General features: G+C 42.7%; 1 protein-coding gene across 1 annotated transcript in view; it reads left to right on the forward strand.

The window, feature by feature from the left end:
- The window catches only part of VPS13C (vacuolar protein sorting 13 homolog C), a 2,873,871-nt gene that overhangs the window by 319,242 nt on the left and 2,532,243 nt on the right, over positions 1 to 22,386 (forward strand). The window contains exon 7 of the mRNA XM_085648297.1: positions 20,044 to 20,103. Coding sequence (XP_085504423.1) covers positions 20,044 to 20,103 — 60 coding nt within the window. The remainder of the gene's footprint in view (positions 1 to 20,043; positions 20,104 to 22,386) is intronic.

Raw genomic sequence — 22,386 nt, forward strand, 5'->3', positions numbered from 1 at the left:
AGATCTATTGCTTACGAAATCATGTCCAGAAAACTTGTTAGGTATAAAAACATTGAAAGCTCTAGGAGCTATAATATGTTGTTCTCCGGAAGGAGTACGATTATTTTTGCGTGACTTTAAGGGTCACTACGTGTCTAGAGACATGGATCACCGGTTACAGAATCTACCTGCACATTTATGGGCACAAGGCCCCACTGATGTAGGTTGTATGCACATTACACCATATCGAGTCACACTCAAAACAGGAGTAGTACTACCACGAATGTGACAATACAAATTACCACCAGATGCTGTAGTGGCTTTGCTGCAAATCATTGACGAGCTCATTGCACAAGGAGTGGTCGTGGAAACCGACTCCAATGTATGTAATTCCCCGATAATTCCGATTCTTAAACGAACTGATCCAAAAGCACCGCCAGTATATCGATTAGTTATTGATCTGCGCGAATTAAATAAATGCATTGTACCACAATACCCCGTGGTCCCAGATATCTCTTCATTACTAACAGCCATAGATTCAGAAGCAACGTTCTTTACTGTAATTGACCTCAAGAACGCTTTCTTTAGCGTCCCAATCGATCCGGAAAGCCAATATTTGTTCGGATTCAGTTTAAATGGACGAAGTTTTAAATTCGCACGCGCACCTCAAGGATTCACAGAAAGCCCCAGCATCTATAGCCAAGCACTGAAAAGAGAACTTGACAGTATCCACATGCCAGCTAACACTGCCCTGCTTCAATATGTCGATGATCTGCTGATCACCGCCCGAAGCGAACCTGAATGTGAAAAAGCATCACTGACGGTTTTACATTTCTTAGCCGACAAGGGGCACAAAGTGTCCCCTTCGAAGTTGCAATTCTGTGTCCAGCAAGTTGTGTACCTTGGGCACTTGCTGTCCAAGGGGGGAAGACAGCTTACACCCGACCGTATCCAGTTAATTGTTAACATGCCGCCACCCAAGACACAAAAGGAGGTGCGGGCATTCATAGGCCTCACTTCGTACTGTAGGCAGTGGATCCCTCAATATGCATTTTATAGCAAAACCACTCATTCAGTTGACAACACAGGAGGCAGCGACATCGACTGTCCTCCCTTGGACTCAGGAACATACACAAGCTTTTGAAAGCTTAAAGAAAGCTTTATGTCAAGCACCTGTTTTAGCAACACCATGTTACAGCAAACGTTTTACACTCTTTGTTACAGAACGTGAAGGTACTGCTTTGTCAGTACTCACGCAGGAACAAGCAGGATCACACAAGCCATGTGCTTATTTTTCTAGTACATTAGATCCCGTAGCTCAGGCTCTTCCTGCGTGCCTGAAATCAGTCGCAGCAACAGCTTTAGCAATCAGACAAAGCGATGCCATAGTGTTAGGACATCAATTGACAGTACAAGTACCACACGCAGTAGAGGTTCTTTTGAACCGGACCCAAACACAACACTTGACTATAGCAAGACTGACGGGTTATGAATTGACATTGTTCCAGCCACATATAGAAATCAGACGTTGTAGTACATTAAATCCTGCCACACTTTTGCCATTAAGTGGAACAGACCCATTGGCACATGATTGTATTGAAGTCATTACTATTACGACAAAACCCAGACAGGACTTGACAGATATTCCATTATCAGATCCAGACCTGACATTGTATGTAGATGGTTCATGCATGAGAACAAGTACAGGAGAGTTAGTGGCCGCTTATGCAGTCACAACAGATACTGAAATTATTGAAACAAATTGTATCGATACCTTGTCAGCTCAAGCAGCAGAGCTCATCGCTCTGACACAAGCCTGTATTCAAGCCAGAAATAAGAAAGTCAACATATACACAGATTCACGTTATGCATTCGGAGTCGTCCATGACTTCGGCGTGCTTTGGCGAGAGAGAGGTTATTTAACTTCTCACGGTGCCCACATCCAGCACGGTCCCCTTATTCAAGCTCTGTTAGATGCAATACATCTGCCCACTGCAATATCGATTATGAAGTGCAAAGCCCATACGAAAGTGACTGACATTATTTCTCAGGGTAACGACCTAGCTGACAGAACAGCTAAACAGACTGCTCAGAATCCGACCCATACAACTGACACGACAAAGACAATAGTTCCGACACCAACACACTGCATGACAGTTAAGGATCCCGCCCTTGATGTAATTGACATACAGACACATGCTACACCAGAAGAAATAAAGAGATGGACTGGATTAGGAGGGATCCAAACGGATCAAGGATGGATGACGAAGGGAAAATCTATATGGTTTCTTCCTGACTCCATGGTTCAAGTCATTATTAACACAATACATAGTCCAGCACACCTAGGAGAGAAAGCTATGCTAGACAGTATTCAACACATTTGGTTCAATAAACACTTGCGAGCAGCAGCTAAACAGAAAGTACGTACCTGCATGATTTGTTGTCAGTTCAATCCAGGAAAAGGCGTACCTGTAGAACAGGGTGGATTTCAACCCCCCGATCACCCTTTTGAAGTCCTCCAGATGGATTATATCCAGATGGAACGACGTCGAGGATTCAAATATGTCCTCGTAGTTGTATGCGCTCTTTCCCGGTGGACAGAGGCGTATCCCGTCTCAGATTACACTGCCCCGACTACTGCCAAACAGTTAGTTCGAGAATTCTTCCCACGGTATGGTTTGCCCCGTGTCGTGTACTCAGATAATGGCCAGCCATTCTCATCCGAGCTAATGAAACATGTTTCACTTCTGTTAGGCTATCAATGGAAATTCCACTGTGTCCGACATCCCGAGGCAGCAGGTCTCGTGGAGCGGCATAATCAAACTCTGAAAATTAGACTGTCCAAAGTATGTAGAGAAAAAGGTGTCGACTGGATAGTAGCTTTACCAGTTGCGCTCTTTTACATGAGAATGGTAGCACACTCTCGAACAGGGCTATCCCCGTATGAGGTGATCTTCGGTAGACCACCAAATATGTGGGGGACGCCTATACCTCGTAAAATCACTGATGTTGATTGTAATATGTTGACAGATTACCTGGCTTCCTTGATGTCTGCACTACAATCTTGTCGTTCACAGGTAGCTGCAGCCTTCCCCGATAACACTGAGGTGAAGCCCCATGACGTGGTTCCGGGGGACCTTGTGCTTGTAAGGAACTTCGACAGAAGGAACCCGCTGGAGCCTCGCTGGCAGTCGCCCAAGCTCGTCTTATTGACCACAAGGACAGCTGTGAAGATTGAGGGACGCAAAGGGTGGTTGCACTCGAGCCATATCAAAAAATTTCATGGACTACCATCTGACTTGAACTTACAGCCCTGCATTTCCTCACAGACTGACTCAAAACTCCCTCTGGTTGATAAGCCAGAAAAGGAGAATTATAAACTGAAACTAAGGTCTAGCAAGTCAGACAATTTGATTGTTTAAGTCCTCTTCAAGGTGAATCGGTTGAATTTGTCTCTGACATGTATCCTCTAGACCAAAATAGAGAGAGAAATAGACAGAAACAGCTCAAGGAACATGCGTACTGTAAATCACTTCGTAGTCACTGCATAGTGACATTATTAATTATGTTTTCTCTAAGTCTTCTGATTATTATTGCCAGTATATTATTACACATGTATTACCCTATTTCCAAGCGTGCTTTCAATGCTACTGCCGAACATTCTTTTAGCGAATTACCTCCGCATGAGTTGTCCTATAGATTTGCGCTGCGCAACAATACATTCATTAGTATGTTACATCATTCTCATCAGACCAGCAATGCTACAAATTGTTGGATATGTGGCCGACTCCCTCCCTATCAGAAATACAGGGGAGTTCTGCCCCTCTTTCCGTATCCATTCACACACACAATGGCTCCTGTGGAGCATGGTTTAGTTTGATTAATTCCCTAGATTCAAATTCAGTAGTTTATCAAGACAACTGGGTATGGGGAAACCTGAACCTAGTTTTACTTAAAGTCTGCTACCCTAACAAGGAGGGACTTCCCAAAAGAACAGGGACTGATCTAGAAAATGAAGTATATGGATTAGGTAACTTTACACTTAACCTCATGATCCTGAATGTTGAATCCGAAGCTACACCAATCTTGCCCGCTATGTCAGTATTTCCAGTTAGAGGCGAATTATGTGTAAGAAAGAATGGTTCAATACACATGGGCCATAGTAAATGTACCACTGTAATAGAATTCAGTGATAAAGGCAAGTCCACATTTAGAGCTTCCCGTCACTCCTACTTCATCTGTGGTCACACCGCATATATACGCCTACCCCTAGATTGGGATGGTACCTGTTACATTCCTTCTGCCACCTGTTTTCCTAGCCCCGCCTGATTACCATAGGAATACCCATTTAGTACACAATAGACAGCAGAGATCTCCCGATTGTCGACTACACTGAAACAGCATGGGAGCAATACACAGATTTCAATAAAGGTTTCTTTCCCTACATAGGTACAGTCACTAATAGTAAGCTGATACGTAGATTAACTAGAACCCTTGAAGCAGTAGTGAATGAAACTACTTCCGCCTTAGGCAACTTAACAGAGGAGCAGTCTGCGATGCGGATTGTTGTTCTTCAAAATCGTCTTGTCCTTGACGTCATTCTGGCCGATAGGGGCGGAGCTTGTAGGGTCATCGGATCAAGTTGCTGTGTTTTCATACCAGAAAACGCGCCGTCAGTATATAAAGCCATAACTCGCCTTCATGAGATTGTAAGCCAGATACACCAGAATCCAGGCACCTGGACTTGGTCCGGTTGGTTCTGGAGCGTGTTGTCAGCCTGGGGATGGAGGATCCTATCCTTCCTAGGTATTGGCTTTCTCATACTATTCAGTTGCTGCTTGTGTCTACAATGTGGGCCAGCGATTTGTGGTCTGTGTGCCACATCGTGTATCCCGCCTTCAAATTTTCATTCAAGATCCCGGAAGAAGAAAGAAGAACAAATGATGCTATATGAACAGATTGATGGATTGATGAAGATGGATATTTCATGAAGGGTCCGTAGGGGACAAGGAGGGAATGAGGAAATATGAATTTTATGATCAGTTATGTCCCCTATCTTAGACCCCAACGGCTCCATGTACATGCTACAAGTACATGTATGTTCCCTCCAGTTCCAGCTATGAAGACGCAAATACATGTGCGTCCAACGTCAACATGTCCTCTTTCAGATCCGCCATGAATGGGTCGAATATTCCATTCCTAAGTATGATTGGCCACCGACTTTATATGGTTCACTTTTCACGTTTTACAGTTCAGGCGAGTAGGCCCTGAATTCTGCCATCAAGCCTTTTCCTGCTTCTGCCTCTGAAATGCTCCAGCCTGGACCTGCATCCGTATCCATGAACTTTGTCCTACTCCCTGCGCGGCTAACGGTGCCTGACTCGGCCTGTTGCCTGCCAAAAACTGTATTCAGCCTTCAAGTTATCTGCTCCGCTCCTCATCCAATGCATTCCTGTCTAGTAGTTTAGGTAAACATCCTTCCAGCTACCGAGCAAAGGGCCCGGCCTCGCTGTCTTTATACAAATAATTCATAGCCCCTGTTACCATGGAAGATTCCTGCCCCCTCGCATCTCATGTAGACACATAGACGCTTGTACATGCACTAACAGTCAGTATAGAATAGATTCTGTCCGAGAGACCTTTCCTTTTGGATAAAACAGTTCCTTAAACAAAGATATTAGATACGATTTGGGATTAGGTTGACCTGACCCCCCAGACTTCTGTCTCCACATGTAGAGCGAAATGTCAATTCCCCTTCACCCTCTAGTTGCACGTCAATCACACGTCATGCGGCTGCGCGCGCATCTCTGCCAAATATTTCTGCTGACACTGCAGGATTCTCTTATGGATCCACCCACTTGTGACATCATTTTTAATGACGTTTCTAGTATACGCCTATTATTACGCCTATTTTCATTACGTATGTGTATTCTTATCTGTATTATCAGCTGTTACGCCTCCTGCATCTGTCTTAATGTAATGCTTTTCATATATATATCATTACTTGTCAATAATGTATTGCCTATTCCCTTCCTGAACCTTCGTGGTGATGGAATATGATTGCCTGGTTCGAACCATAATTCCTTTGTAAGGAATAACCCCTTCCATGCTCATGACGGAACGGTTCCGTCATGAGCCACGGTTGAGCTGTGCTCATGACGGAACCGTTCCGTCATGGTCCCGCCCGCGCTCGAACCCTTCAGCACCGCGGCGGAATTCGCCCAGCGCTGAAGGGGTTAAAGTCCTTTTCAGAACCTCTAATACCACGGATTCTGCCTCTTATTTTGACTGAGTTATTCTTACTAGACTTTACCGCATAAAAAAAAGTACAGGTAATTTAAATATTTACCACAACTGGAAAACATAAAATCTCGCCAGCGAGACTGCGCAAGCGCAGCCTTCGCTAGCCAAGACCGAAAAACAAGTTACCTACACTAAAAGCAACATATTCTCACTTCTAAACCCATAATTGAGGCTTCATCGAAATAAGTATGTAAATTTGCTGCAATATTTATTGCGTGTATTGTTCAAGAAAATGTTTTGTATGCAAAAGAACACTAAGTGAAAGTACAAGACATAGAACTTTATTGAAATATAACACAAGAATTAAATGTGCACTTACATATTTGAACAGAACCTACTTGACGTTAGAATTTCTTTAATAAAAAGCCTGAATTGCTTTTTTTCGCTTGATTGTGAGGAAGCAACATTTGGAAAATAAACAAGGGAAAGGGAGTCATCTCCAGGGTGCGGGATCGCAGAGCAGCAAATGAAACCGGTGTCATTGAGAATGAATGAAATGGGATTGGAGCAGCCAGTTAGGGTCATCCAAGACTTAGTGTACAACTGACAAAGGATGTATGTCGCTGGAAAGCAGCAGATTTGTAATTTGGAGGTTTCTTTCGGTTCAGGAGTCCATTGATCTCTGACAAAAAGAAAAATACAGACGAAATCCTGGAACAAATAGTGTTGTGAAAGGAATACGTGCACATATAATTGGGTTTTTGGTACTTACAATCCCTGGGTCATGGGATATCCAGCTTTAAAGGTACAGTCCAACCCCATCCATAAACCTGGAGTATAGAAGGTTTCCTGGAGGAATAGCCATTAACCCACAAAGTATACTGCAGTGCAATAATCTTGTCCAATTTCCCTACAGATTGATTTCTTTGTATTATGTGTGTTGAAATTGTGGTTATTATGCATTGAGTGTAATCTGGGTGACTGTTTTTGCTGTTTGTATTACATTTGTGATACTTAGCTGCTCAATTGATACTCTTTGGTTCTAATTTTAATTTAGTGTGATATTTATGTAGTTACGGTGTGATCCTTTATAAAATAACTCTGGCTGGGCATTATATCTATGTTTTATCTTTGATAAGTGTTATAATGCAAACATTAAATGAGGTTGTGCCAAAGGATAAAATCACCTTTTCCAAAATAATGGGAATGGATTGTGGTAATTTTCGGAGATTTGTTATGAAGGTAAGCACAGTTAGAAGGTGTTGTTCCAGTGGTCATTCCTTGAGCATGAAACATGTTGCTAGCAAATGAGCTGAGGATTGGCTTAATCCATGGTACAATAGATACTACCTAGACTGCCACTGTCTTTTTTTAACTTTATTACAGGCCAGCAGGCCAGTGACACCCATTCAAAATAATTTAGTTGACATTGGGGAATGCAGACGTTTCTGAGACAATTATGTTATACAACAAATGTATCTGTTTCAATATATCCTTTAAAGCAGTGATTTGTTGTGTAGATTTATTTATTTGAATTACTCAGTTTCCTTAAAAGCAAAACAATTATTTAAAGAATTTGGACTATACCTACACTTCCACTTTATTAACATTTAAGTTCCATTTAAAATCATCACAAGGAGGCGTGCCAAGACAAGAATGAAGTGAGGCTTGCTCTGTCTCAGCTCCAGATCCCCATGGCCCATTCACGCAATTCTAATGCGCCGAGACCAGCCTCAAGCACCCTTTCCTGGCGGCCTGACTACCTGGGGCCTTTCAGCAGCTGAGGGAAAGCCTGGGATCTGGGCGTGTGAAACCCAGGAAGAATGCAATAGCCCAGCGCTTGGCAGACTCGCACCCGGCTACCATCTTGGATCGTCAGCGTTCGCTTGGTACAGACTACCACGGTGGCCGAATCTCCAGTGCTACACGGCCAAGACACCTGTTGCAAATGCCTAAGGGGCTTGGCGCAGCAATTTTCCCTGCAGTAGGCCTTTGAGCATTGTAGCTCGGCCTTGTGGGACAGAGGTGAGAGGCCCTGGAGTTGGTGGAACCCCATCCTTCGAGCATCCAGGGGGAAAGCAGACTTGGTCTTCCATGGCCACACCATCCAGCTCTTACAAGACCACTCTCTGGTCACACTGCGCAAGCGACTTGATTTTAGACTGGTCACTGACAAACTAAGGGCATTGGATATCCGGTACAGTGCGGACACCCCCTTGCCCTCATCTTCCATTTGAAGGGGAAACAGCAGTTGATGCTTTCCCTGGCTGAAGCAAAGAAAATACTGGACATGCCTGATGACATAGCCAGCAGACACTCATGCACAGCCCGGACGGCAGCTGGGGACAAGTGGCACCCAACCTGGCAGACAGTTCGCTCCAGATGGCAAGGAAAGGTTAAAAAAAAAAAAAGGAAAGCTCGATCTTCAAGGGGCCAAGCAGGACATCATCACACAACTGCAGAATTTGAAGAAGGAAACCTCCCCGACCGCATCCACACTTGGCTGAGATCGGCAAATGATTGCCATTGCCTTCGCATACTGAGAGATCCTTCATCATCATGCTTCTTTATTGAAAGGGCCTGGGCCTTGGACCCCGGCAGAAGCAGGACATGGGGATCCGAAGACCACTCCTGATATTGGACCTTGTTCGACTTACCCCACTCCACCTAATTCGACTTGTTTTCATCTGAAACACATCTGTTCCCTGATGCCTGTTCTCCTCCGTTCATACCCCAGGAGGGTGACACCACTAGTAGGATAGGAAAATGCCAAAGCCAACCCCTTTCAAGCTTGGATCACATTGTTGCGGCCTGTAGGCCCAGTGTTTATTTTATTAGGAAAATGCCAAAGCCAATCCCTTTCAAGCTTGGATCACATTGTTGCGGCCTGTAGGCCCAGTGTTTATTTTATTTTACTGTTTTGTTGCAGACTAGCACCCCTGGGGGAGATGGTCCCCATCTGCCATACCGTATGTACTGCACACTAACACATGCAGGCCTATATAATACCATGCACCTAGTTCCATTGCCACTCAGTCTCCCCGATGGAGCTTCAATGGCACCAACTGCCCTTCATACACACTTTACTCTGGGCGTCCAGACCTTATTGTAACACAAGCTGCTACCCCCTACCCATAGTTGTCCACTGCCTTAGTGCCTTTGAAGCAGTATCGGGTTTCAAGATCAACATGACCAAGTCATACACATTGAACCTCGCCATACCCCATTAGGACCTTCCCACCCTGCAAGCTTTGCCCCCCCTTTCAATGGGCCTCGCTCTCAATATGATACTTGGGCCTCAATTTGACCCCTACACCACATTCGTGGACACAAGCCAACTGGCCGGAATATCAGTGATCCATCTTATAAGACCTCCTTCACTGGAAGCCATTGTCTACTGCTATCCCCTCTGACGATATCCTTTGCTTACGGCAGGACATACGCACCTTTATTTGAGGGAGTAAACATCCCAGACTCTTCAACTCAATACTAATGCTTCCTATATACAGGGTGTGTTTGGCCTGCCCTAACTTACTTGAGTACTATTGAGCGACTCATCTTAGATTCATCTACGAAGGGGACATTTGTGAAAGCAATAAACACCGGTTTCACGTGGATCATACATTGATGCGTCATCTGTTGTGGGACTTAGCTTGGCTCCACAAGCATGCCCAGCCTAGAAGTGCATATATTGCTACTCCCCCTAGAACAGTCCTAGAGATCAGGAACAAGCTAGCCCTCAAGAGAGGTCTCACTACCTTCCTGTCCCCAAACACCCAAATTGCTCACAACCCAGACTTTACTCCAGTCCTTCAGCCTCACGTTTCCTAGCTGGGAATGTAGAACCCTTAATGGCCTCTTTGTAGGTGGCCACATCAAATGCTTTGACCGATGTAAGTTAGATTTTCCAGCCCCTGAAACCACCTGGCTTACGCTACGAATTGTGCCACTGGGCACTGCAACCTTTCAATGCTAGTGCAGCTACACGGGCCTATACCCATTTTGAGGAGCTCGTCTGGGCTCATATCTAAAACTTTCCAAGCCCTTCATCACTCCGCGCTGTTCTGCATCAACTCATACCAAACACAATGGCACTCCAGTATCTCGTAGGGCATCTCACAAAAACAATGGGAAATACTTTGGTACAACACACCTAAGACATACAGAAGTATACCCTAATGAGAGACTGCCTATAAAATCATGACACAATGGTACCTCACCCTGACTCACCTGCTTGTCATTTTCTCCACAGTCTTGACCCTCTGCTGGCAGTGTGGAGTAGAGCCAATAGACTATCACCGCATTTGGTGGCCTTGTTGGCTTATAACCGCATATTGGAAGGAGATTCTTGGACATATTAAATGTGCTGTAGGATATCCCGTCCCTGCCTCCTACATCACTGCCATCTTGGGTATACAGCCCCTACACTTGAGGCTATGACAAGGGCTGACTGGCAGCTTATCAATAACTTGTTAGGTGCTGTGAAACTGATTGTTGCATATGCCTGGCAGAAGCCTACGCCCCCCTGCCCCCCTTTGCCTTTTTGCTTTACCCGTGTCTCTGGCATGTTATGGTAATGGAGCAGTTAACCCACATATTAGCCTTCACTGAATAATAAATTCACACTTATCTCGCAACCATTACTTGACTATTTCTCTTGGATTGAACATACCTTCTTCACCCCATCTAAGCTTAAAGCTGTGCAACTCTGTCTAAAGCGCTTCCCCAACAACACAATGGGGGCCAGAGTACTGGACATGCACCCTCCACTTCCTCTTCCCGAAAAACCCTGACCTACATCTCTCCGACACAGTACCACAGACCCGGGACTCCCTGGGGAACCCTACGACTTGGCAGCTGCTGCAGTGTTCGTTTCATTGTTAGTTGTTATCTGACATGTATTCCCAACACTTGACCACACCAGTTAGGTATTTCACTCCTGCTCGATTTGTTTCATATCATTGCATGCCTCTCATACTAATTACCAATGCACTGAAATAACTTGCTATATGCACCTGCTGTGAACCTGCCTTTGAAGTCCTGTCATGTTTTTGTTTCTTTTAAACTTTTATCAAGCAGATTTTGAGTGAAAAAATAATCACAGATCTCAGACAGCTCAGTGTTCAATTCATACTGCAAAGGGTAGGATGGGTTCGTTTTGCTTTAACCAAGCCTATATTTTTCACTGGTGATTTTGGGAAATACAGAATCACTTTGCATTTGTTAATTCAGCTATATGACCATTTATCCAAGGACATTTCTACGTTCCCTATATTTCTGACTAAGGGGTCTTTAACCTTACACACCAGGAAATGTGTATGCAGAACGTTTGCCCTCACCTATAGAATATGCCCATGAAAAATATAGCACTTTCATAGAGAAAGGTAATCCTAGAAAATCAAGGACATAAATTATAATAAAATATATGTACTGTTAAAATTTGCCAGATAAAAACACTGAGCAGTTCCGTGGTTTCCCAGGTGAAAATTGAACCCTCAACCATTATTTTGCCAGGCCTCCTAAAATCTTTGCTGAATGCCATATCTTGCTCAAATGATTTGAAAATCGTTAATTACCTAAGCTTTGCAATGTTGTAAGCCCTTTTCTCAATTTATAAAAACATAATTCCACATGCAGTTTTGAACTAATGTAGCTCATTTGTTTTTGGAAAACCATCATAAGGAACTTAATTTCACATACAATTTCACATTTTTAGAGTTTAAGATTATCTCTGTTGGGAATGGGCATATTTTATGGGGTATACCCCACTTTTTTTGCTTCACTACCTTATCTTTGCTTAATGAGTTTAGTTGACTTTTAGTACTCGATGCCCTTTATTCCTGCTAGCCAGTGGATAAGTGTTTGTGTTCTCTTTTCCGAACATGATAAAATTGTAATATACTTAATGGGCACATTTATTTTATTTATAAGTCCCTAGTAAATGGTACTACACGTATTAAAGGTCTGAAAATGAAATGCTTCAAGTGGGCTGCATCACTACTTGTGCTACCAACAAAGTAGCTCTGTAAAACATGTATCAGGCCTGCTACTCTTTCAAACATTTCTACCCTTAGTCAGGCTTAAACCTTCCTGTTTAATACTTCTAAATCACCCCCAATGAAGGCCATAAAAGTTCATTGGGCATGGTGCATGGTATTCAAAAAGTAGGACATATGTATTTAAGTTTATTGTTTCCTTGCAGTGAATAACTCCCTAAGTCATTATTCAATGCAGGAAGGTTGGTTTTCACATAGACTAACACTGTGTTGTAATAGCTTCTATTGTCATGCCCTGTCTTATGGTGCGTTCTAGCTCATGCTGTATGTTCCAGGTTTCCATGGGGATGTCTCTGCGGGAACAGTTGGAGGCTGTGGACCAACAAGCTGGCTGTGTCTGTTGGTGGTACCGATGTATTACCAGCTTAAATAGCTAAAACATGGCAGACATCAAAGTAAGAGGTGCGCGTCTATCCGTTACATAGATATGGAAATGTACAGTTTTACAACTTCATTTATACGCAAAACACAAAATAAATATGGATAAATACAGATAAAATAGCCAAAAAATAAATATGGATAAATACAGACGGAAATGGCCAAAAACTAAATACCATAAAACCGGGAGCCCTAATTACAATAAACTACTTGAAACTTACCCAGTGTCCGTCCTTTGAACACTGGCGATGAGAAATGCTTGTGGGGGACAAGCGCTATTAACCACCAACTCCCCCGTGAACCCACGGATTTTATTGGATGTTCCTCATCACTGTCTGGAGTGTCTTGCTGTTGATTTATGATGTTTTGGTAACGCCCGATAACACCCAACCCTCTCGCATGGACTACCCTGGCAACTGGTGAGCTCCTACCTTGTTCTTTTGTTTATTTTGGGGTATTCTGCAATGGCTCTTGATCGGCTCGCGCTTGTACTCGCGCTTGTATTCGCGCAGCTACTCGTGCTCGAGCACATCAGCATCATCATGCCCCATGTATTTGACATATTATGTCATTGCGCTGGATGCAGTTTCCACCATCTTGTGATTGAGGTTGCCTTGACAACCATTACACCGGTGCTGTTAACGCTGTGAATGCACTGTTTTTTTATTGCGTTTTCACGCGATTGGACTTCCTGATTTCTGCTCAATTCCTGAGAACAGTGTTGCACATTTTCAGGTATTTCCACTTTCCACACACATTTCTTTTTGTTGTTGTTGTTGTTGTTCTCTTTTCGTTTACAATGGATAATCTTGCCAGCCTGCCTACAACTTCCATGAGCTAACCACCAGCATTCTTGTGCGAGAAAGGTGAGCCATTACTTCCCTGGAAATGATGAAGGAAGTTGTTTGACTACTACCTTGTGGCTATAGATGGTGAAAAATTCTCAGCTCATAGGAAACAAGCCATTTTACTGCACAGCCTGGGAATTGAAGGACGCAATATTTATGAGAGCATTAATGAAGCACCCATTGGTGAGGGTGATGGTGAACCCAGAGATGTCTTCGAAATGTCTATAAATATGCTAGAAACTTATTTTGGTCCATGGATTAATGTCGTACTTGAACGTCATAAATTCTTCATGAGAGTCCAAGAGCCTTATGAAAAGTTTGGAAATTATATCACTTCCTTGAAAACTCTGTCCCGCACTTGCGAATTTGATGACTTGACTGATTCTTTAATTCGTGACCAGTTGGTCAGATGTACTAATAGCTCCAGGGTACAAGAAAAGCTTTTATCCAGAAACCCCTCACTTAAGGAAGCTATTGCCCTTGTGGAAGGTGTGGAGAACACCTCTGGTTGGGTCAAGGAAATGAAAGCTCAAAAACCTGCTTCGGACGTTTCAACTCCTAGTAGCATTCATGAAGTAGTGCTCAAGGATGCTGTGCCTGACCCTGTTGACAATGTTTGTAAAGTGGTCCAAACATCTAAGGCCAAACCTCATAATGGCCCATCTAAGATTAAGTGTTATCATTGTGGGAGTCTCAATCACACTTCCAATAATCCCAGTTGTTATGCTAGAAATTCCACTTGTCATAAGTGTGGAATTAAGGGTCATTTCACCAGAGTTTGTAGGTCTGGTGGGAAGGTTTACACTGTAGAATGTGTTGAAACCGTAAAAAACAATCCTAGGAGGGTAGTGTGGAATGTGAGGAGTCATGGAGTTGTTGATGCTGACTCCATAAACATGCCTGAGTGTGAGGTTGGGATTAGTGGCAAATTGTTTGTTGTCTTTGCGGATTCTGGTTCTCCCTTTATGATGGTGGGCAATGAATTGTGAAATAAGATATTTCCCGGTATTCAACTCCTTACTCCTGACATTAATCCCGTGAGTTATGGAGGGGCACATATTGATGTTTCCGGTTACACTGTTATGAAGATACATTTTAAGGGTAGAGGAACCATTGGCAAAATCAATGTAGCCAAACGAGGGGAACAATCTCTTAGGTTGGAGGCACCAAAGAGACTTGGAAATAATTCTCAGCCCTAATGCACAGAATCCCTCTGACCAAGTCATGGTGGTAAATGATGGTCCCAACACCAACAGGTTCTATGATGAATTCCCTCAAGTATTTACGGACAAGCTTGGTCTATTGCAAGACTTTGAACACTGCATCAGCCTTAAAATGAATGCTGTGCCTTGTGTACATAAAGTCAGGAAAGTTCCTAATATGATGTTAGGACCTTTGAAGGTTGAACTAGACAGGCTGGTGGCTTTGAATGTGATTGAGGAGATTGGGTCCCCTGAATGGTTGGCACCAGTGGTTTTGGCCCCCAAGGATGGTGGGAAGAACATCAGTATGTGTGTGGACTTAAGACGCTTGAACAAGTGGATATGGGTGGATCTCCATCATCTCCCTCACGTTGCTGAGTCCATTACCATGCTCAATGGGGCCAAAGTTTTTAGTGCATTAGACCTGCCATCGGCATATCACCAAGTACAGCTCCACCAGGACTCCAAACATCTTCCATGCTTTGTGACACCGCTGGGAGCTTTTCGCTTTGTCAGAATGCCATTTGGTTTAGCCTTGGCAGCGGCATGCTTCCAGCGTGTCATGAAGATGGTACTTGGTGATATGTCCAATATATTGTTATTCCAGGATGATATTTTGAATTATGGTAAAGATGACAGTGAACATGACACTATGTTGTGAAAAGTTATCATGAAATTGTCAGACAAATGACTCACTGTCAACAAACAGAAATGTAGGATTGGTGGGTCCTCTGTTACTTACTTAGGCCATGTTATCTCGGGGGAGGGTATCCAACCTAAATTGGAATTGACCAAGAGCATTGTTAACACCCCTGCTCCCACTGATCAGGAATAAGTGAGGTCTTGTCTTGGGCTCGCTGAGTTCTATTCTAAGTTTGTCAAGGGTTATGCGACCATTGTGGAGCCCATTAGAACTCTGCTCAAGAAGGGAACAGAATTTGTTTGAACAGATGACTGCAATATTGCTTTTTGCTCCATTAAACATGCTATTAGTGAAATGCCCACCCTTGGTCATTTTGATACAAGAAAGAAGACCGTGCTCACTACTGATGCTAGTCACTCTGGACTGGGTGTAGTGCTTACTCAATTGGATGCAGGAATATGCAGTAGAAAATAGCCGTTTAATCAACTTAAACAAAATCAGGACCATGACAATTAACCACAAACGAAGAAAAAGGAGTCTCTGTCATCTGGGGGCACACACATTGAATCAACAGAGACTTATAAATATCTGGGAGTCTACTTAGACAAAGAAGGATCATTTACCCGTCAACAAGAAGAGATCAAACGGAAAGGGATAATCCATGCCTTAACTTTGAAAAGTTTATCAGCCAAATTATTGGGACCAACGCAGAGCCCTCTTCTAATGGTAGCACAAGCTAAAATCCTACCTACAATCACCTATGGTAAAAAAGCTTCATACAGAACTATGTTCAGCCTCCCAAACTATACCTCCCCGGCGCAACTTAGACTGGAGTTTGGCCTGTTAAATCAAACCTGGGCCAGGTATGGAGCATACATTAACTACTGGAATAAAATTAGAACATCAACCTCTAACTCACTAAACCACCTTCTGTGGCAAGGTCTTCAACAGAGGGAGTATTCGCCCGCAAGAATGCCTTCAGGAGGCACTGGCAAACATAGGCTTATCGCCCTTATGGAACACACAGTGCCACCACTCAACTCTGAAGAAATTAGTCTGGAAGTCACTGGAAAAACAGTCACTGGTGGAGGATTAAGTAGCTTTTTCAGCTAGAGCACATGCCTGGATGACTCTCAATTCTTACAAGACCTTAGCCCCCCAACAATATTTCAATCTGGGCTATCCAAAAGCACAGAAATTCAAATTCTTAAAGCTTCGACTTGGAGTGATACCAATTACGCAGCATCTTCCACCATGGAAAAGGGTGCAGACTTTCACAGCATGCAGTTTGTGCAAAAATGGTCAGGGCGACATTATCCATACCGTATGTTCTTGCACGGAGATGCTTCAGGATAGGAGGCAACTGTTAAAAAAAAAAAACCTTCAACCAAAGGGGAATTCGGACAAGGAGGCAAGCAGTGCTGGCTTGCTTCGATCCAGCATTACCACAATTGAAATCCAGATTAGTCAGATTTCTCAAAGCGGCCAGGGCAAAAATGCCAAACTGTCACTGAAGTTCTTTTTTTTTGTTTTGCTTATTTTTTGGGGTAAAGGGGCCATTGAACAATTTATTTATTTAAATTTCTCAGAGAGAGTAACAATCGCTGCATTGACTGGGCCACTTACAATGAATGCTCTTGGCACATTTAATTGGTATTTTTTAACCTGCCAACAATGGAAGTGTTTTTTTAGTTAATCAAGATGAAATCTTGTCATTGTGAACTTTACTTTTTACATGGTTTTTATTTTTTGCACGTATTGCAATAGTTTTAAGTAACTCTGCAAAATAAACTGAAACAATTGGATGCAGGGGTTGAGAAAGTGGTTGCATTCGCATCCAGGGCATTGAAAAAAACTGAGCAACAATATTCCTGCATTGAAGGAGAGGCACATGCCAATGCTTGGGCCATTAGGCATTTTAAATTTTATTTGTGGGGGATTCCTTTTGTTGTGAGGTCTGACCACCGTCCTTTAGTGCAAGTGTTCTCTTGCATGGAGAGTGAGAGATTGACTCCCAGGTTGAAGCGATGGAGTGAAGGTCAAGAGGAGTTTAATTTCCAAGTGCAATACCTTCCTGGTTCAGCTAATAAAGTCCAGGGTACCTATTGAGGACTGTGACTTTTCCGATGCTGAAACCATGAGAATTTGTTGGGTCGAAGAGCCTGCTATCACAGGAAGTGAGTGGGCTGAGGCCAAATCTCAAGATGTACTCATGCCTGTTGTTATGGACTTTGTGGTTAAAGGGTGGCCTGGGTGCGAGAATGTTAACGCTGAATTGGTACCTTTCTGGTCCATTAGAGATGAGCTAACATTACTGCAAGGTGAGTTAATGCGTGGGGAAAGGTTAGTACCTCCTTATAACTTGAGACCCAAACATTTCAATCTCACACATGAGGGGCACTTAGGAAGGAGTCTCACTAAGGCCCTGCTTCGTGAGAGGTATTGGTGGCCAGGTATGGCTATCAAGTAGAGGAGGTAGTCAAAGAATGTTACCAATGTGCCACGAATGACAAAACTTGAGTCACCAGTTCTGCTCCCCTATCTCCAGTGGAACCTTGGACTAAGCTAGGTTTAGACCTTATGGGTCTATTTGACTTGTTGGGGCCTGCTGAGAGATTTGTCATTCTTTTGGTGGGCTACTCTTCAAAGTGAGTTTCCCCTAGGTGTGTGAGCACTACCAGTACTAAAGTGATTCTAGACTTCCTCAAAGAGGAATTTGCCTGTGAAGGTATTCACGAGTTTTTGATCACTGATAATGGTTTACAATTCCAGGTTTCCATGGGGATGTCTCTGCGGGGACAGTTAGAGGCTGTGGACCAACAAGCTGGCTGTGTCTGTTGGTGGTACCAATGTATTCCAATAAACTACTTGAAACTTACCCAGTGTCCGTCCTTTGAACACACTTGGTAACCTTATTACATTTAATAAGTGATAAGTTCAGTTTGAGACCAGTTTGAAAAATACTCCTTCCACCCATTTGAATTGTAATTTAAACTCCTCTATAATTGTAAATTCAGATTTTAATTACTATTTAAATGGCATTTTTAGAACTTTGGCATTTTTGTGCCCAAACCAAATGTGCCTTTCTGCCAGTGTCCAGGGGCACACAACTGTTAATGACTTCCCTGTGGAAGGATGTGTATTCCTACTAGACAGAGGACAATAGGACCTTGTGTGTGGGGAGGGTGCTCCTCTCCTGAGCAGGATGGCCTGGAGGGTTGTTCCCAGCTTCTTCTTGACCTTCAAAGGGTCACCTAAAAGGTGTACTCAGCAACTCCTTGACATCTGAAGGTACATGCTCTGTCACTGGCAATTACAGCTCACACAAGGTACTACCTGCCCTTTTTTCCCACAGTCAAATTAGAGCCAAACCCAGGTAAATGGGAAGAACTGACTCGAACCAGTTTACGGTTAGACAAAGGGGATGTGCCCTGACCCAGGCTGGCACTGGCTATAAAAGTAGCACCTTCAAAACCTCCTTAACCTGAGAAGGTTCAGAAGAAGCACTGCCCTGCTCTCTGCAAAAGGAAACTTGGACCTGCTTGGCTTAAACCCAGGACCCCAGAAGGTACTCCAGTGGTTAGTTGTCTGACCTTCTGTTTGAGCTACAAGGACAAAACTAGCTCCCAGAGGACCTTCCTGCTTTCCAGCTAACCAGACCTAGCTGGAACTTACCTGGTCCCCTCTGTTGGCCTCTGTGGGTGTGAGTCATGGCCCCCCAAATGGTGTCATCTAGGTCCTGGAACCTTCACTGGAGTCCAAGTGTACTACTTTCTGCCCAACTGAAGGTTCCATCAGTTTCAAAACAGTGCAAGGCCGCACAATTTTCACCTGAAGGCTTTACCAGATCAGCCGGCAAGCCCTTGGCACAGCTGAAAGCCTCACCAAATCGGACACTGAGCGATGTAAAGTCACGCTGTGCAGATCCCATCTTGAAAGCTGCTCCGACTCCAATGCAGAACGATGCTAAGCCCCGCAGAGCCATGCATAAATGGATAAGACGTAAAGTGAAGCGAAGTTCCGCTAAGCCTTGCCACACTGCTGAAAGCTTCACTAAATCTGACGCAGAGCCTCACAAAGCTACACTGTACAGACATTGCAACAAGGATAGAAGGTACCAAACTCAGTCCTGTACCCAGCCTGCGCTCCATCACAGTCAGCCTGAACTTGTGTCCTGGTCTAGTGTGGCCAGATTCCGCTCAGTTGGTGCATTGCTCTGTTTGGCACTATTTTTTACCTGAACATTTAAGAACTTATTTGATTGGGGTTTTACTATGTTAATGTCATTTTATATATATTGAAATATTGTCTATTTTTCTAAATTAGTTTGAAATTTTTCATGTGTTGTTTTCACTTTATTACTGTTTGAGTGCTGCATAAATACTTCAAACTTTTCCTCTAAGTTAAGCCTGACTGCATTCTGCCAAAGTACCTGAGGTTTAAGTACAAGTTTATATAGTGACCTTTGTGGTTCAACCTTACAAGGATTGTGTTTATTACTTAAGTGGGTCTCTTACCCCTCTCTATTAAGATGACATTTTCTTACAATTTCAAATTGTTAAGAAATCATGTTGTTGTCAAATACCTCAATGTTACCCTGTTTGCTAATGGAAAGAATAAAAAAAGTGGGTAGTTTGGAGATAAATTTACTAGTAACATTTTGATTAAAGCTAGATTGTTTATTGTTGTTTCAGATAACGGATCCAACCACGCCATTTTCTTTTGGGGTTACCTTAGGAGAACTGAGTCTTTTGGTAATACGTCTGTTTTAATTCTCTTCTTCTGATCATATTAAATATGTTCATTGCCAAGAGCACTTTTATTGCTTAAGAATGTATTATAATATCTAACAGGCACATATATTTATGTGCAATGACTTTCTTGTAAATTGTATTCAAAGTAGAGGAAGCAATTCACCAATGAATATCTAACAAGTGGATAGAAGTTGTGTATGATAAAAAATGTGTGTTTCAAAAACCTCATGTATTATTCTATTTACCAACACACTCTGCAAATGATGTCATTTAAACAGCTTCATTGTATATTAATTGTCAAAACACCATTTCCTTCTTGGAAATAACGAATAATGTATATTAACACATCCATAAAGGTTAAATCTGCAACTACAGCAGCCTGAGAGCTGTGCATTAGGACAATATAATAAATGGGATTCTTTCATTCCGGTGGAAGTGTCAGGTTCTAATTTACTTATAACCGGTGACTAGTGACACGCTTATAAAGAAAAGACGTCAGAACTCAACTACTATAAGTTATTGCAGTCGAGTTCTGATGTCACAATGCCTGCCAGAGTCCGCAGCCGAGAAAAAAGGCAAGTTAGGTCTCAGAGCATAATAGAAGCAGCTGTTTAAAGCAACGAAAATGGAACATTGCTTTTCTTTTTTCTGCTCTATTTTCATAGCTTACAAGGACAAGCAGAGAAAATATTATTTTTTGCACTCCTTAGTGAAACACTATAATCTTTCTGCAGGATTCTGCACACCCTGAGCTACTGAACCTTTTTTTTTATGTATTGTCTTGTATTGAACTGTTTCTAATATGTTTGCCACAAATATCTAACATGTTTTTGATGTGTTTTAATTTTGCGGTAGAGGTTTTATTTTTATTATTCAATTTTTGCAAAATTCTCACTCTTTCACATGGAAGAGCTTCACACCATGGTTTTAAGTGGTTTGAGAGGAAGGCGATGGTGTGACCATGTATTACATGGGATAAAATGCCCCCTGGTGTAAATTATAAGGATATTGCAATTCATCTCGCAGTTCCATAACCTTATAAAGGGATTCTGTCTTCCGCCTCGTTCCTTTATGTGGTTAACTTCTTGGTGACTTACAATATCCTTATGATGTACAACAGATGGTACATTATCCCTTATATTATTACAGGAAGGACGCATATTAAATCTGCAGGCCACATAAAATGCTAAATATGTACCACAAAGAATTATCAAAAAATATGCAAGTTGAAATCATTGGAAGCATCATCTAAAATATTTGTTCTGATTTTTACTCGGGTATCTGAAATGGCATAATGCTGCCTAGTGCCCTTTTGCTTGCCTTTGTAATCAGCGATTTATCTAGGAAATAATATAATACCATGAAAAGCTTGCAAGTTATCAGAAACAGTTCACTCAAATGTTTCCAGTTTTATAAATATCAATGTCTGTACCAATGTTTGCTGAACCGCTAGGACCTGAAAATTGTACACTGACGTTTTCTTTTATAAATAACCTCTGATCTTTCAATATGCATACTCTTATTTGAGGGAGAGAAGCCAGTGCCTATTCTCACGATGTAATGATTTTGAGTATTGCTTGGGACTACACGCTTATTGAATTAAAGATTAGTGGTGGGTTTTTGGAGACAAAACTCCTTCTGCCATTCCCATTGAATCTACAGCGATTCTTCCCATGAGGCCAGTGGTGGCTGGTGGCATTTGAAAGTGGTAGGGCGTAAAATGATAATCGTACTGCACCGTCGCAAGCGTAGCGAGAGAGCCTGAAAAACCTAAGGTGGGTTGAGGGGGTTTCCCCCCGAGAACATTTTGAAAAAAGAGTGGACAAATGGTGCATTTTCAAGCAAATTTGAGATAGAAAGGTTAATGAAGCAATTGTGAAAGTGCAGTTATTACATTAATAAAGAGATGTTATATAAGATAGGAAGCTGCTTATTCAGTATAACCACAGAGCTTCATAACAGACTTCGAGATACAATGCATTTGAGTACCTCACTGAGTACCGCACTGTGAAAACAAAAATGTCAAAAAAAGACAACAAAAGTGTTTTTTTCACAGGGGAACATATAAACGAAAGGAGGAAAGGGAGGGTGAGAACCATTTCTTGAAAGTAACTGTTTTGTTCTGGTGCTGCAGAGCTTCACAGTGAGCTTCAATTATCACGAGGAACATTTCATAAATCCCGATTCTGTAAAATCAGGATTGGAAATTTACATGAGCAAAGTGTTCATTTTCGACTTCGAGGAGCACTGAATGCTAAGCAAAATGCTTTGCATTCCTATTAG

This window comes from Triturus cristatus, chromosome 3_2, assembly GCF_964204655.1.
Source record: "Triturus cristatus chromosome 3_2, aTriCri1.1, whole genome shotgun sequence".
NCBI classification, from domain to species: domain Eukaryota; kingdom Metazoa; phylum Chordata; class Amphibia; order Caudata; family Salamandridae; genus Triturus; species Triturus cristatus.